General features: G+C 65.1%; 2 protein-coding genes across 2 annotated transcripts; both read right to left on the bottom strand.

The window, feature by feature from the left end:
- Nucleotides 1–798: 798 nt before the first annotated feature.
- Nucleotides 799–6,214, bottom strand: LOC111938286 (bactericidal permeability-increasing protein-like). The gene is made up of 16 exons (XM_023939952.2): nt 6,082–6,214; nt 4,739–4,900; nt 4,383–4,497; nt 4,169–4,297; nt 3,931–4,086; nt 3,735–3,798; nt 3,562–3,622; nt 3,298–3,389; nt 2,971–3,204; nt 2,806–2,865; nt 2,191–2,358; nt 1,940–2,007; nt 1,613–1,655; nt 1,367–1,430; nt 1,209–1,285; nt 799–1,131 (listed from the first exon to the last, which is right to left on the bottom strand). The coding sequence occupies exons 1-16, from the start codon at nt 6,212–6,214 to the stop codon at nt 1,090–1,092; spliced, it is 1,668 nt and encodes a 555-aa protein (XP_023795720.2). The 3' UTR covers nt 799–1,089.
- Nucleotides 6,215–8,017: 1,803 nt separating this feature from the next.
- ID1 (inhibitor of DNA binding 1) lies at nt 8,018–8,929 on the bottom strand. The gene is made up of 2 exons (XM_086853143.1): nt 8,544–8,929; nt 8,018–8,342 (listed from the first exon to the last, which is right to left on the bottom strand). The coding sequence occupies exons 1-2, from the start codon at nt 8,862–8,864 to the stop codon at nt 8,301–8,303; spliced, it is 363 nt and encodes a 120-aa protein (XP_086709269.1). The 5' UTR covers nt 8,865–8,929; the 3' UTR covers nt 8,018–8,300.
- Between the last annotated feature and the right edge of the window lie 4,406 nt (nt 8,930–13,335).

The following is a 13,335-nucleotide window of genomic DNA, read 5'->3' as shown; positions in this document are numbered from 1 at the left end:
GGGTGATGGGGACAGAAGAGCTCAGGGCTGGGGGTGCTGGTTTTGGGGACAAGGGCTCAGCACCCATAATCACGTAGGGAGGAGGAGGGTAGGGGACTCATAGCCTCACTGAAACCCACAGGCCCCCGCATTCCCGGGGCTACACTTCAGAAGAGCACGTCCCCTTTGTGCAGGGCCCATCCCAGCATGGCTTGGACCACACAAACACTAGGGCTTTTTTGGGATATTACAAACATGGGGAACACCGAGCCACCCCACATCCCTCCCAGGGCAGGACGCGCCCAGCTCAGCCTTCCCCAGACCCCCCCATCCCTGTTCTTTCCGGGGGACCCCCGGAGCCGGGGGGCAGCGGCCGGGGCTCCGTGGGCTGGCGGGGCTCCGTGGGCTGGCGGGGCTCCGTGGGCTGGCGGGGCTCCGTGGGCTGGCCGGGCTCCGTGGGCTGGCGGGGCTCCGTGGGCTGGCGGGGCTCCGTGGGCTGGCCGGGGCTCCGTGGGCTGGCGGGGCTCCGTGGGCTGGCCGGGCTCCGTGGGCTGGCGGGGCTCCGTGGGCTGGCGGGGCTCCGTGGGCTGGCGGGGCTCCGTGGGCTGGCCGGGGCTCCACGGGCTGGCCGGGCTCCGTGGGCTGGCGGGACGCGGCGGGAGCCCGCGGACACGAGCACCATCCCGTGGGCAGCGGGAGAAGCTGCCGCGGAGCTGCTGCGGGGAGCGGGAGCACAGGGACCCCCACGACCAACACAGCCGCGAGGATTGGGGAAACCCCGGTCCCCGAGGGCCACTAGCCCCGACCCCAGCAGCCCGGAGCCCCGGACCCACCACGGCACAGCCAGAGACCCTTGCAGCAGAGGACACAGCGATGTCCCGTCGTGGTGTCGGGAGTGGGACCCTGCGTGGGAGACGCGGCTGAGGGGGCTCCCCGAAACACCCCCCAGCACACAGGGCTGAGCTGCGCTCCCGCTTTAATCCCTGCCCAGGATGGGGGGCCTGCGGTTGGGCGCTTTGCCAGCCAAGGGGCCACGATGGTAACGGGACGGTGATGGGGACGCGAGTGGCGTGACCCCCGTGAACTCGGGTTCCCACGAGGCAGGTGGTCTCACGGCTCGTACTGCAGGTCCGTGGCGATGAGCACGAAGCCCTGTAGGGAGTCAGGGTGAGAGGGGGATATGGGGACCACGGGGGACCCTGGGGTAAGAGGACAGTGGTGGCACCCACCTGCTGCAAAGAGAGCCGGGGTCTGAGCAGGCTGAGGCCATGCGGGAGGGGCAGGGGGATGCCAGCCTGGAGCCACTCTGTGGGGAGACAAAGTCATAGCAGCGGACGGCCCTGGTGCAGCTGTAGGAGGATGGGGACAGGACGGGGACAGCACTTACTGTTTGCCCGGGGAACCCCAAAAAGCCACAGGCCAAATTTCAGCAGGGTCTCCAAACGCTTCACCTGTGGGACAGGCAGGTTTGAGCCCAGCACAGACAGGGGGGTCCATGCTGCAGGCAGGGCTCAGCCCCCTGCCAGACCTGCCATGCATGGGGTCCACAGCACCCCAGATTCCCCCCAGACCCTGCTCCCAAGGTGATGTGGAACCCAAAGCTCCCCTTGTCTTCCCTGGCACAGCCACTCACCTCCACGGGGCCCACGTTTGATGCCACTTGTGTTACACGGAGCCTGGAGGACAAGATCAGGGTCAGAGCCAGGCACAGGGGTGGGAACTGTCCTGTCCCAGGATAGGGACAGGCTGAGCTCCATGGTGGGACCAGGACCCCAAGCAGAACGAGTCCAGCTGAGGACCTACTGCCAGGGCAGCTGGCACAGATGTGAACTGGGGGCATGACAGGCTCTGAGCAGGCAATACAGGACTCAGGGAGGCAAATGGACAGAAGTGGGGAATAGGAGAGCTCTTCAGGTATGTCCTAGGGGAGCTCAGACCCAGCTGAGGGTCAGGCACTAACCCTGTCAGTCTCACAGTGCCCCCGAGTCTGTTCCTGGTGATTGTCGGCTTCCCCGTCACGTTGGCATCCTGCAGCAAGAAGAGATGTTGGAGAGAGAAGGGCAGTGCCTGCAACCCAGCATCACCCAGCTGGCCCCAGCATCCCCCAGTATCCCCCAGCAGGGCCCCAGCCAGGAGCACAGGCACACCAGCACCAGCCAAGCCCTTTGGGGTACCCTGGCTCCGCAAGCCGTGGCAGCAGGAGCCACTCACAATGTTCAGCAGAAAGGCAGGGACACGGGTGGCATTGGGCAGCACCACAAAGGCCTCGGCAGAGCTGAAGAGGGTCCCGTGCAAGGCGTCAGGATGGCAGGAGAGCAGGGGCTGCCGGCGGGCCCAGAGGTGCAGCTCCATGGGCTGGTTTGGATAGCGCTCCTGCAGCTAGGAGGGACAGGGCAGGGGTGACACAGAGCCATGCTGGCCATGCCCCCATCAGGTCCCCACTATTGCCCAGGTCCCATATGCCCATCACTGCCCTGCCCGTGTCCTTGTCCTGTGGTGTCCCATTCTGTCTGCATCCCATACTGCCTGCAACACATCCCATTTCCACTGCACCCCATTGCCTGTCCTGTCCCTCGTACACCCCATTTGACCTCTGTGTCACCCCATGTGCCATCCCACCTGCAACCTTTCCCTCCTGCATCCCATCCCTCCTATGCCCCATCCCCTGTCCCATCCTTCCAGCATCATTTCCTATATCTCACCCTCTAGCATCCCATTCTGTCGCTCCTGCAATCCCATCTTGTATCCCATGTCCCATCCCAGCTGCATCCTGTCGTACTCCATGTCCTACCTGTGCCCCTTCTCCCTGTGTCCCATCCCACTCACCTGAGGGGAGAAGACCTCCATGCTCTTGGTGCTCAGCTGGAGCGGGAACCGCCGAGGGAGCTGGAAGGCAGGGAGGGATCAGGGTGCTGGGGCTGAGCAGGGGTGGGCATGGGGACACCCCAGTGGCACCCCATGGGGACAGCTCTGCTCTCCAGCCATCCCTACCATGTCACTGGAGATGTTCCTGCGCAGGGCCCCGGCCGTGAAGTATGTGAAGGCAGCTGAGTTGGCGACAAACTCGGTGACAGCCAGCAGCAGCATGGGCTCGTGTGCCATGGGCGATGTCTTGGGCGGGGGCGTGGGCAAAGCCACGGGCAGTGCCATGGGTAATGCCACAGGCAGCACTACAGGCAGTGCTGAGGGTCTCTGCTGGTACGTGCCCACCCTGAAGATCTCTCCCTGCACAAGCACACAGATGGATGTGAGGATCAGCCAGGCTCCCCTGTTCCCAAATCTGGCCCAGGGATGCCCAGGATGACATCATGACATTACCTTGAGGGCAATGTCCCCATACTCGTCTGTGAAGGCTGGCGGTCCCAGCAGGGAGAGGTCGAGGGCAGCAAAGGTGTCCAGCTGGGTGGACACTGCAGGGACATGGGGTGGTCAGGAGGAGTCAGACCACCTGCCCCCTCCCACAGCCTGGCTGTCAGGATCTGGTCCCACAGTGGGGTCCTGCAGACCCTGCTGGGAATCACTGCTGTCCACAGCCCCCCAGGACCACCCTGCCTGTCCCCAGTCCTGGAGTCCCTCACCCACCTTTCATGCGCTTCAGGACAGTGTCTAGCCTGTCAACGCCCCTGTGGAGCACGAGGCAGAGCTGGAAACAGAGCAGGGTGTCAGCGAGCCCAGGGAGGAGGGTGTCCAAGCATCTCACTGCGCTGGGGGAGGCAGGGGCACCAACACCCCCACGGCACAGGGGGTGCACCCACCTGCTTGTTCAGCTGCTGCCGCAGGGTTCTCTGGAGCAGAGGTGCCAGCAGGTTGTAGAGCCAGCTGTAAGGCAGAGTGGGGTGCTCAGATCACCTCATGGCACCCACCCAGCCTCTCCCAGCCCACCACCCTGACTGGGACACCAGTAGAACTTGCATGCCAGGGACAGGACAGAGCAGGGGAGTTTGGCATCACCTGTATCCACGGTGAAACTCCATCTGCAGGTCAGTGCTGTGGCTGTCACAGCCGGCGCTCCAAACCGTGGGGTGGCCGCTGCCATCCTCACTCACCCCCAACACCGCTGCCACGGCCAGGTCCTGCATGCGGAGCTCCACAGAGCCGCTGTCCTGGCTGGGGACAGAGTGGGTGAGCACAGGGACAGCGGTGACATTGAGCCACCCTGAGTCCTGTCCCTGTCCCCGTGAGCACTCACACGGCGCCCAGCTGGGCTGCCCAGTCGGCGCTGAGCTGGATTTGGGCGCGCTGCACCACCAGCCTCACCCCCACGTCCTCGGCAAAGTCCAGTGTGGATTCATTCATCTGCAGTTCATGGATGTGGATCCTGCACAACACAGGCAAGTTGTGCTTGTGGCTGTGGCGCAGACAGGGATGGGGACAGTGACAGGGACCCCAGAGGTGGCTCTTACCGTGGCACAGCGTAGGTGAGAGTTCCCAGGAGCGGGGTGTTGTAGGAACCTGTCAGGTTCAGCTCATGCTCCTTCTGCAGCATCGACTGGAGCAGCTCCAGCCCAAAGCGCCGGCCTGGGGCAAAGTGGGAATTTGGGCTGACACCAAGGAAGGGGCTGGGGTACCTTGGGTGTCAGGAGAGTGAGCAGCCAGGTCCAGGATGGTTCTTCCATCCCCCATTTCCAGCAGACTTGGCATCATTCCTGGGGTGCCCACTGATGCCCCTCATTCCCCTGCATTCCTCATTCCTCAGCAGTCTGGGCACCATCCCCCACTGGTCCCACCCAGCTCTGCCTACTCAGGAGCACAGACTCACCAAATTCCAGTGTCCTCTGGGTCAGCCAGGCCTTGATGCCAGGACTGGTGCCAGGGCTGGTGATGGTGGCAGAGACACAGATGGGCAGCAGGAGCAGGAGGCAGAGCCATACAATACCTTGAGGCTGGTCCTGGGCCCTGGAGGCTGGAGCAGAGAACATGTCTGGGGGACACACAGCTGGTGTAGAGACCCACCAGCACAGCCAGGACTTATATCGGGGACAGGGAGCCCCGGTGACATCAGCACACATGGGGACACCACAGTGCTCTGGCCACCGAAAGCCCAGCCTTGCCCAACGTGTGACTGAAAGGGGAAGCTGGATCCCCGTTGTTCTGCACTCATGCCCATCGTGGGAGTGGGGGGAATTCAGGCTCCCACGCCACCCCTGGAGCCCCCCACCATGGGGGTACACACGAGCCAGGGACACCAGCTCGGGCTCCCCACAGGGGCACAGCACCAGCGTGTGGGGACACACCTGGCGGGGCCAAGGTCCCTGGAGAGCTTCAGCTGTGCCCTGCCTGGGAGCAATGGAGGAGAGGGAGACACAAAGAGCTGGTCCTGGGAAGGGGGGCCTGCACCAGGGCAACCAGGGCTCAAACCCATTCACACAAGGGAGCAGCTGCTGTACCCACTTTGGGAAGGGCTCTGGGAAGCCTGTGCAGGATTACCTAAATTTCAGTGGGGATCGGGGTGTCCGGGGTACAGAGGCAGCCCCCAAGGAGGTAATGGAAAGGCTGGGACATTCAGAGTGAGAGCAGAACTGTGCAATCCCCTCCAAAAAACCCCATGTGGGGAAGGAGCCACCTGCACTACCAAACCCACCATCAGTGGGACTGTGCCAGGGTGAGCCCCTCCAGTGCCATGGGCTATGGATAACGGGTGCCCTCCTGGATCCAGCCGGGCAGACCCAGAGGTATCTGTAGGAGGGCCAGGGCCTAATCTCAGCACCGCAGGGGCACACAGAGCCCACAGGCAACCTCATCAGAAGGACCACAGCCGCACATAATGTACCTTATGGAGGCCCTGAAAGCAGCTGCCCACTGGCCTGGGACACCCAGTGCCACCAGCCATGGCTGCAGTGGTGGCCAGAGCCCCCAGCAGTGACCCAGAGTGACCCTGACCCCCAGCCCCATGCCCAGCACAGCCCCTCTATCCCAGGGTGCCTCTGCCCTGCACCAGACTCACCGTGACAGGGGGGTGCGGTGCCCCCCACCGCAGGGGCCGCAGATCCTGCCATGGGTCCCGGCTCCTCCGTGTCCCTGGGACTGTACGTGGCAGTGAACAGCAGGGACCAGCTCTGACGCCAGTGTCCATCCCGGGTCCTGGTCAGACCACAACGTCACCCATTTCCCCCGTCCCTAATCCCTTCCGGGATGAATCAGGTCCCACGAAAACACCGAGGGACCGGTTGGGGCGCAGGTGCCCGCGGGCTGGGCGCTCCCTGGGGCTCTCCGGTGCATCCTGGTGCTGCCGCATCCGGCATCCCGACACGTGCAGGCGGCTCAGCCCTGCCCCAAGCCTGGGCTGGTGCCATCAGCCCCTTCCCAGCTCTCCTGTGCCGGGTACCCGGTGGTGCCCACCCCACATAAAGAGGGGATGATGGCCAGGGCTGCAGGCTGGGCTCGGTCGTGGGGCACACAGGGCTCGGGCAGGGTCAGGCAGGGACATGGGGACACACATGGACACACAGGGAGCTCCTCTCCCACCGCTCCAGCGGGAGCGGCCACATCAGGCGGCAATGAACAGCTAAGGTCGGCACCCGGGAACACGGCACGGGAAGAGCCCCAGCTCCTCCCGCACAGCCCCCGGGCCGAGCAGAGCCCCCAGTCCCGGTTCTCCCTGTCCTGAGACCTTTCGGGCTACTCCAGGAGGCCGGCGGGGCCGTGCAGTGCGAGCGGGCACCGGGAGAGGGACCCACCGCCCCGTGCTCCGGGACTGGGAGGAAGGCGGGCGGTGGAGGAGACACCAGCGGGGACGATAAAGAGGAGCTGGGGGTGATGGAGGGGACCCATCCAACGATGGACAAGTTCAGCCACAGAGAAACAGAGCCCCCGGCCCCGCTACGTGACCCCTGCTGCTTTGTCACTGCCAGGACAGGGGTGGACAGGCGAGGCAGTGTCCCCATGTCCCCAAGGCACCTGTCCCCTCGAAGGCAGGGGATCTGCCGGGCTGGGAAAGCACGAGTGACACACCGGCAGCTGTGACCGTGCCTGAGAACACACAATCACACACAAAGGGGTGCAGAGCCTCACACATACACACCCCTGTGCCCAGGACTGGCCAACCCTTCCAGCCCCAAATCCCTCGGCTGCAGGACCCTGGGGCGGGGGGGTGGGGGGGGGGCCTAAAAGGTCCCACTAGAGCAACAAGAACCTCTCCAGGCACCCCAATTGTCCTCTGGCAGGCCCGTATGAAGGTCTGAACAGATCTGGAGCAGGAGCCGGGGAGGTCCTTGGGGTATTTGTGAGTCACAGGGAAGCTCAGGTCAGGGCAGCTGCCCGGGGCACCCCCAGCCCTCGGGGTTGCACAACCCCTGATGCAATTTCCTTGTCCCAAGAGGTTCTATCCCCACAGGCAGGGGGGTGCACCAGGAAGAGCAGGAACCACAGGGGCGGGGCCACAGAGATAAGCACCACAGGACTTGTAACTGCTGTCCCCTGTAAAGGGATTAATCCCTGCATCACCACCATGTAACCCCCCAGTCCTGACAGAGCAATAATTGTGGGAGCCTCAGGAAGGCTGCTGGGTGCAGGTGGCCCAGCTGGGAGGGGGAGTGAAGGGAATTCCAGGCTTCGAACACACCCCTGTCCAGGGAGATGGGGAAACCACACTCCCATCTGGGCACAGAACCCCACAAACCCCTGTGTGTCCTCACCCCATCAAGGTGCCTGATCAGGGGAAGATGCATCCCACTGCTGCAGCATTATCCCACCACAGAAGACAGGGTGCAAACAATCTTTCCTCCTCTGTCTGACCCTCAACACCCCACTCTGTCTGAACCTCAACACCTGGGATCACCGTCTGATCCCAGGGAGTTAGAGGGAGTGAAACCCCTCTGGAACCATTGGGAAAGGCTCTCTGAGGGTAATGCCGGGACATGGGGAATTGGGACCAGCCTGTGAGAAACCCCTTCCCAAGCACCACCACAGGGACCCTGTATCCCCCAGCACACCCACCCAGCCCCAAGTTGCCCACCGTTTGATGGGGAACATATCCCCGTGAGTAAACACACCCAAAACCCAGGGCAGGGGGTGTGAGGGGCAGAAGAAAACGCACGTGTGGTCATCGGGACTTGTTTAATAACAAAACTCCAGCTATTGTAGAACAATATTCTCCAGCATCATTGTAATATACAATACGGGGAATGCTCTCAGCAATCTGAGAAGGAAGGATCCGGCCCACAGCACCCCCTGCCCAGACTGCGGGGGGACCCCCAGGGCAGCCCCTCCAGGGAGCCAGGGATGCAGGTGAGCCGCGGTGCTCAGGGACGGGGTCCCGGGGACGATGTCCGTGGTGGGACCGGGATCCCGGGGATGATGTCCGTGGTGGCTCCAGAGCGGTCTCAGCGGCAGAGGATCCGATCGGCAGCGGGAATGCACGGAGCCTGCGGGAAAGGGACACGAAGCGGTCGGTTAATGCTTGCCAGGAGGGTGCCGGAGGGCAGCGATGGAAAGGAGACAGGAAGAAGGGACATCCCCGGGAAGGAGAGGGCGCGATGCAGATCAGGGGAAGGAGATTCCAAAGAACGCCGGTGCTGCCCGTCAGGAGCGCGGGTCTGAGCCGGTGCCGTGGGGTCCGCACTCACCTCGGGGGAGTCCCCGGCGGCGGCGGGGTGCGGGGGGCCGCACTGCAGCTCCAGCTGCAGGTCCCATATGTAGTCGATAACGTGCTGCAGCAGCTCCACCTTGGAGACCCGCCGGTGCCGCGGCAGGGTCGGCACCAGCGCCCGTAGCCGCGAGTAGCACCCCTTCATATCGTACAGCAGCGCGGCGGCCGCCTGCTCCGCCGCCACCGGGGACACCCCTGGGCCCGGCCCGCAGCGGGCGGCCTCCCCGGGCCGCACCGCCTTCAGCGGACCACCGGCACCCGCGGGAAGCGGCGAAGAAGCGACGGCGGCGACCTTCATGGCGAGGGGCTGCGAGCGCCGCGGGCAGGACGGAGACGCTGCGGGCGGACAAGGAGCCCGCGCCCAGCCGCGGAATTTATAGAGCACCGCCGCTGGGTGGGCGGGGCCTCGGGGAATCCTCGGCCAATAGGAGCGCACAATGACGGGCACAGCCCCGCCCACTCCATTCATGCGCCCCGGAGGGCAGCGTCTTAAAGGGGCAATGGCGGGGAGAGAGCCGTGACAGGCTTGGGCTGCGCCGCAGGGACACCGGCGGTGTGGAGTGCCCACCCTGCCCCGCAGTTAAAGCGGGTGCTTGCCCCGCGGGCTCTCGGTGTCGGGCTCCCCGCAGCCCCGCTCGGCCCTGCCCCCTCCTGGTCCCCGGTGCCCCTCCGGGCGCTCGGGCCCCCCCGCACTGCCCGCGGCCCCCCCGCACCGCGGAGGCTCAGACCGTGAGACGCCAGGGTCGTGACGTCACCCATTCATAAAACCCCGCGCGCTGTCAGCGCGGCGCCTGGCGGGCGGTGCCCATGGCGACGGGGGCGGGGCGGGGGACACACACCTGCAGCCCCTACGGGGGGCATCGGGACCCCCACGGAGACATCGCGACCCCCACGGGGACACCAGCATCCTCACGTGGATACGGAGGCACCGGGACGTTACAAGAGGCACAGGGACCCCTGGGGACATCTGCACCCTCACAGGGGCGCGGGGGCACCGGGGCCCCACGGTGGCACAGGCACACTGGCATCCTCACAAGGTGCTCCGCGCCCCCCGCCCCAAGTTCGGAGTTCCCCGTTCCGCCCCTCTCCCGGAGCTCAAACCTCCGCAGAGCTGCTCGGGGGTGGCTGCCGGGGCGGCGGTCGCCACGTTCGGGTCCACCCGAGGGACGGGCAGAGGGGTCGAGCGCTGGGTGCGGGGGGCGGCGCGGGGAGTGGGCTGCGAGCACGGTCCTGCCGCGGGGGAAACCGGTGGAGGTCCCGCCACTGTGCGAGGCAGCCGGTCCTTGCCCCGAAGGGTTTCTGGTCCGGGCTGTAATTAGCGTTACTGCTAATTACCCCGCACCTGCGGGGAGGGCAGGCAGCGCCCAGGGAGAGCCTCCGAGCGAGACCCGGCACACCCCGAGCAGCACGAAATGGTGTGGGAAGGGAGGGAGGCAGACAATGCTGCAGCCTCGGACACTCCCGGGTGTGTGTACACACGGAGACGCGCAGGGTGGGAGTGCGTGTGCACACACGAGGGCATGGACACACGCGTGCTTGCACGCACAGATGTGTGCGGGACATCCCCAGATATGTGCACAGGATTGACGTGTGTACACGGACCTGTGGGGACCAAACACAACCACAAATACACGCACGCAACAGAGGCACACGCGGATGGAAGCACACACGGGTACACAAACACACGTGTGCACACACACACGCACGCTCATGCACACATACACCCCGCCTTGCACACCAACACGTGTACCCAAGTGCCAGCACAGCTCTCCCAGCCCTTTATGGGTTTGTTGGGCTGTGGAGGGCCAGACCCGGCTGCACGTCCCCAGGCATTCAGGGAGCTGAAGGTCTCCCCCTCTTCTTCCTCTTCTGGGGAGGGCAGCAATCCTGGAGAGCATGCATGAACTCCAACCCTGCCAGCCTGGCTGGGGGGAGCTGGATCCCCCTGTCCCTCCCTCTGTCCCTCCTCCCTGTGTCCCCCAGCCTGGTGCGGTGGCGGTTCCCAGGGTGGGCACGGCGCTGGGGTCGCCCCCTCCATTCAGGGCTCGGCGGAGGGCCCGGTGCTGCCCGGTTCCCACCGCGGCTCTCAAAGCTGCTAATTAGCCCCCATCTGGCGGCAGTGGCCGGGCCGCGGCGGGAGGCCGGGGACATTGTGCACAGGAATGTCTTTCAGGGCCGCCGGCCGGCCGCCGCCACCGCCAGCTGCGCCGCCAACAATGCCAGGACGAGCCGGACCCCGCGGCCCTGCCACCGGCCACCCCAAGCCGTGTGGGGCTGTGGACGGATTCCGTGGCCGCGGTGGCTGTCGTGGCACACACGTGGCACGGCCGCCTCGGCGCAGCCGCTCCGTTTGCCCCAGCCCGTGAGATGCCCCCGAGAACAGGACACCCTCACCCCATCCCTCTGCATGCTGGGGTGCTGGGGATGAGGCGCTGGGCTCGGGGCTGCCCGTGTGGCACCGGGACACTGCCTTGGCCACAGCTGGCCGCGGGGTCCCGGCCTGGCACGGCGTGCCGGCCGGCGCAGCAGCGTTGTCCGGCAGAACACAGAGCTTCATTTCCATCTCAATTCTGGGAACGGGGCGCGCGGCGCGGTAACAGCAGCCTCGGCCATATGGTGCTGGCGGGGCTCAGCCCGGCCGGGGGGGCAGCCGGGGGGCGGCTGCTTTGCGCTGAGCAGGGGTTGCCCGGCAGCCGAGCACATCAAAGCCCCCAGCCGCCCCCGCCCCGCCGGGACCACACAGGGCACGGCCGCGCCAGGCCGCCGAGGGGCCGCGGGACTGCCTGTGCTGCCGTGATGGGGGAAACGGGGTACAACCGGCACCCCAGAACCGGCAGCACCCAGCCCCGCGCTCCGGCACGCAGGCCTGGAAGGCAGCACGGACACCGCAGGTCAGGCTGGGCCCCCAGGACCCCAAACTTGGGTTGCTCCTGCCGTGACTGGGATTGGGCTCCATCCAGATCCCCTCTCCCGGTGCCATCCGCAGGTCACCCCTGAGGCTACGCAGAGCCTCCACCCCCCCATGTCCGCATGACAGTGCAGAGCCAGGGTTGCAGATGTGCCGGGGCCGCCGGCACAGCTGGAGCGGGGCCGAGGCCTGAGAAAGCCCCTGCGCATTCCCCTCCCGCCTTCTCCCTTCCCGTTCCCAGCTTCCATCCGCTGCAGCCCAGACCAGCTGGAGCCAGGCAGCCCTTCCTGGGATTTATTCCAGCTTCCTGCCCCTCCTCGCCGGCCGGCCGGGGCTGGGGCTGCCTTGGGCTGCTTCCTCTCCCTCCTCGCAGCCGCCGGCCAGGCGCCACTGCCAGTACCCATCATCACACAGGACCCCAGCTCTCACCACCAGCACCCACCATCACAGCAAAGCATCCCCCACCCTGAGTAGCAGAGCATGAGGTACAACCGCAGCACCCATCACCGCCCAGCTGCACCCCTGCTGTGGTGGAGAGGCTCCACAGGGCTTTAGAGAAAAGCAGCCCTGGTATATCACCCCTAATCATAGGTACCAGCGCTCCCCAGACGTGAAAACATGAAACCACCCTCCCCTTGCGTGGCATGGGCACCCCCGCTCAGCCTATCCCACCCCACTGCAATTCCTGGTGGGAGCTTGGCACAAGGGGCATGAGCTCCTCTGGCCAACAGGCCACTGCTGTGGGTGCCATGGGTGAGTGGGTGGGTGAGGACCATCCCAAACCCTACATCTGCTGGCAGCAGAAGAGGCAGCTTTGGCCCCTGCCCTAGCTGTGCGCAGTTAAGTGGACGAAGGTTTCCTGCTGGAGTCCGCACATCCATGTTTCCGCAGCCCCCACCGAGCCGGAGGGACCCTGTGGAGAGGGGAAAGTGGCCCAGCAGCGCTCCAGACACAGTGGAGCCGTGTGGCCTCGGCCCTGCCGGGACCGGAGGTGCCACAGGCCCAGGTGCAGCAGGAGAGTGAACCGGGGAGCGCTGAAGTGCCGGCTCCACTGGCGGCTCCTTGCAGGGCCCAGCACACTTCCTTCCTCCTGGCCGGCCCCGGCTTATCAGCCAGGCAGGGTGAGGGGTGACCCTGCTCTCCCCTCCCCAGGCCTTCCGCTCCCTGCAGCCCTGGGAAAGCTCCTGGCCGTGCTTCCACCACACCTACAGCAGGCAGGAGCTGCTCGGAGCTCTGCAGGGCAGCAGGGAGGCAGGAGGGTGATGCTGGCACAGGGGGTTACCCTGTGCACCCCTCCAGCCTGCTCCTGCCCTCTTGGGGCCTCTGGAGGCTGCATGGATGCAGCTGCTACCACCCAAAGCCAGGGAGGATGCAGAGCTTCCCAGGATGCAGTGCCAACCTCACACCAAGGAACACACCAGGCTGGGGAGTGGGGTCCTGATTCAGGGTAGGGTCCTGCACCCCACAGCAGAGCCAAAGTCCTTTTCCACAGAACACTGGAGGTTGGTGAAATCACATCTGGAGTCTAGACTCAGTGACTCGGTGGGCTGGGCCTGGCGGCCGCGCTGTACCCAGACCCTGCTGCACACTGTTTGCTTAGCTGGAGGTATTTAATTGGAATTAAAGTGGCCCCTCTTGTTTTTGTGGACAGGGCTGTTGGAAAAGGAGCTGTAAGTCATAGAAAACATCTGTAGGAGCCTGCAAAGGGTCATTAGATGGCAGAACGCGAGGCGCCACTTTTAGTGCTCGCAGCCGGCGCAGGGAATAATGGTTCAATACGGCTTTTGTGGAGGAGCTGCCAAGCCAGCAAACACTTTCTATTTATTCTGGCAGTGGGCATGGCCGAAGGGATGCAGGATCC

The sequence above is a fragment of the Cyanistes caeruleus genome, chromosome 16 (assembly GCF_971803275.1).
Source record: "Cyanistes caeruleus chromosome 16, bCyaCae1.hap1.1, whole genome shotgun sequence".
Lineage (NCBI taxonomy): Eukaryota > Metazoa > Chordata > Aves > Passeriformes > Paridae > Cyanistes > Cyanistes caeruleus.
Note: the sequence above shows the minus strand (reverse complement) of the source record. Positions and strands in the feature narration are given on the sequence as shown.

What these genes read in the sequence shown, in the direction of transcription:
- LOC111938286 (XM_023939952.2), bottom strand. Translation starts at nt 6,214, where the DNA reads ATGCGGCAGCACCAGGATGCACCGGAGAGCCCCAGGGAGCGCCCAGCC. An exon ending in ATTAGGGACGGGGGAAATGG is followed by an intron (nt 4,901 to 6,081) that starts GTGACGTTGTGG and finishes TGTGTCCCCCAG; the next exon opens with ACATGTTCTCTGCTCCAGCC. An exon ending in CCAGAGGACACTGGAATTTG is followed by an intron (nt 4,498 to 4,738) that starts GTGAGTCTGTGC and finishes ACTTTGCCCCAG; the next exon opens with GCCGGCGCTTTGGGCTGGAG.
- ID1 (XM_086853143.1), bottom strand. Translation starts at nt 8,864, where the DNA reads ATGAAGGTCGCCGCCGTCGCTTCTTCGCCGCTTCCCGCGGGTGCCGGT. An exon ending in CCGCCGGGGACTCCCCCGAG is followed by an intron (nt 8,343 to 8,543) that starts GTGAGTGCGGAC and finishes CCTTTCCCGCAG; the next exon opens with GCTCCGTGCATTCCCGCTGC.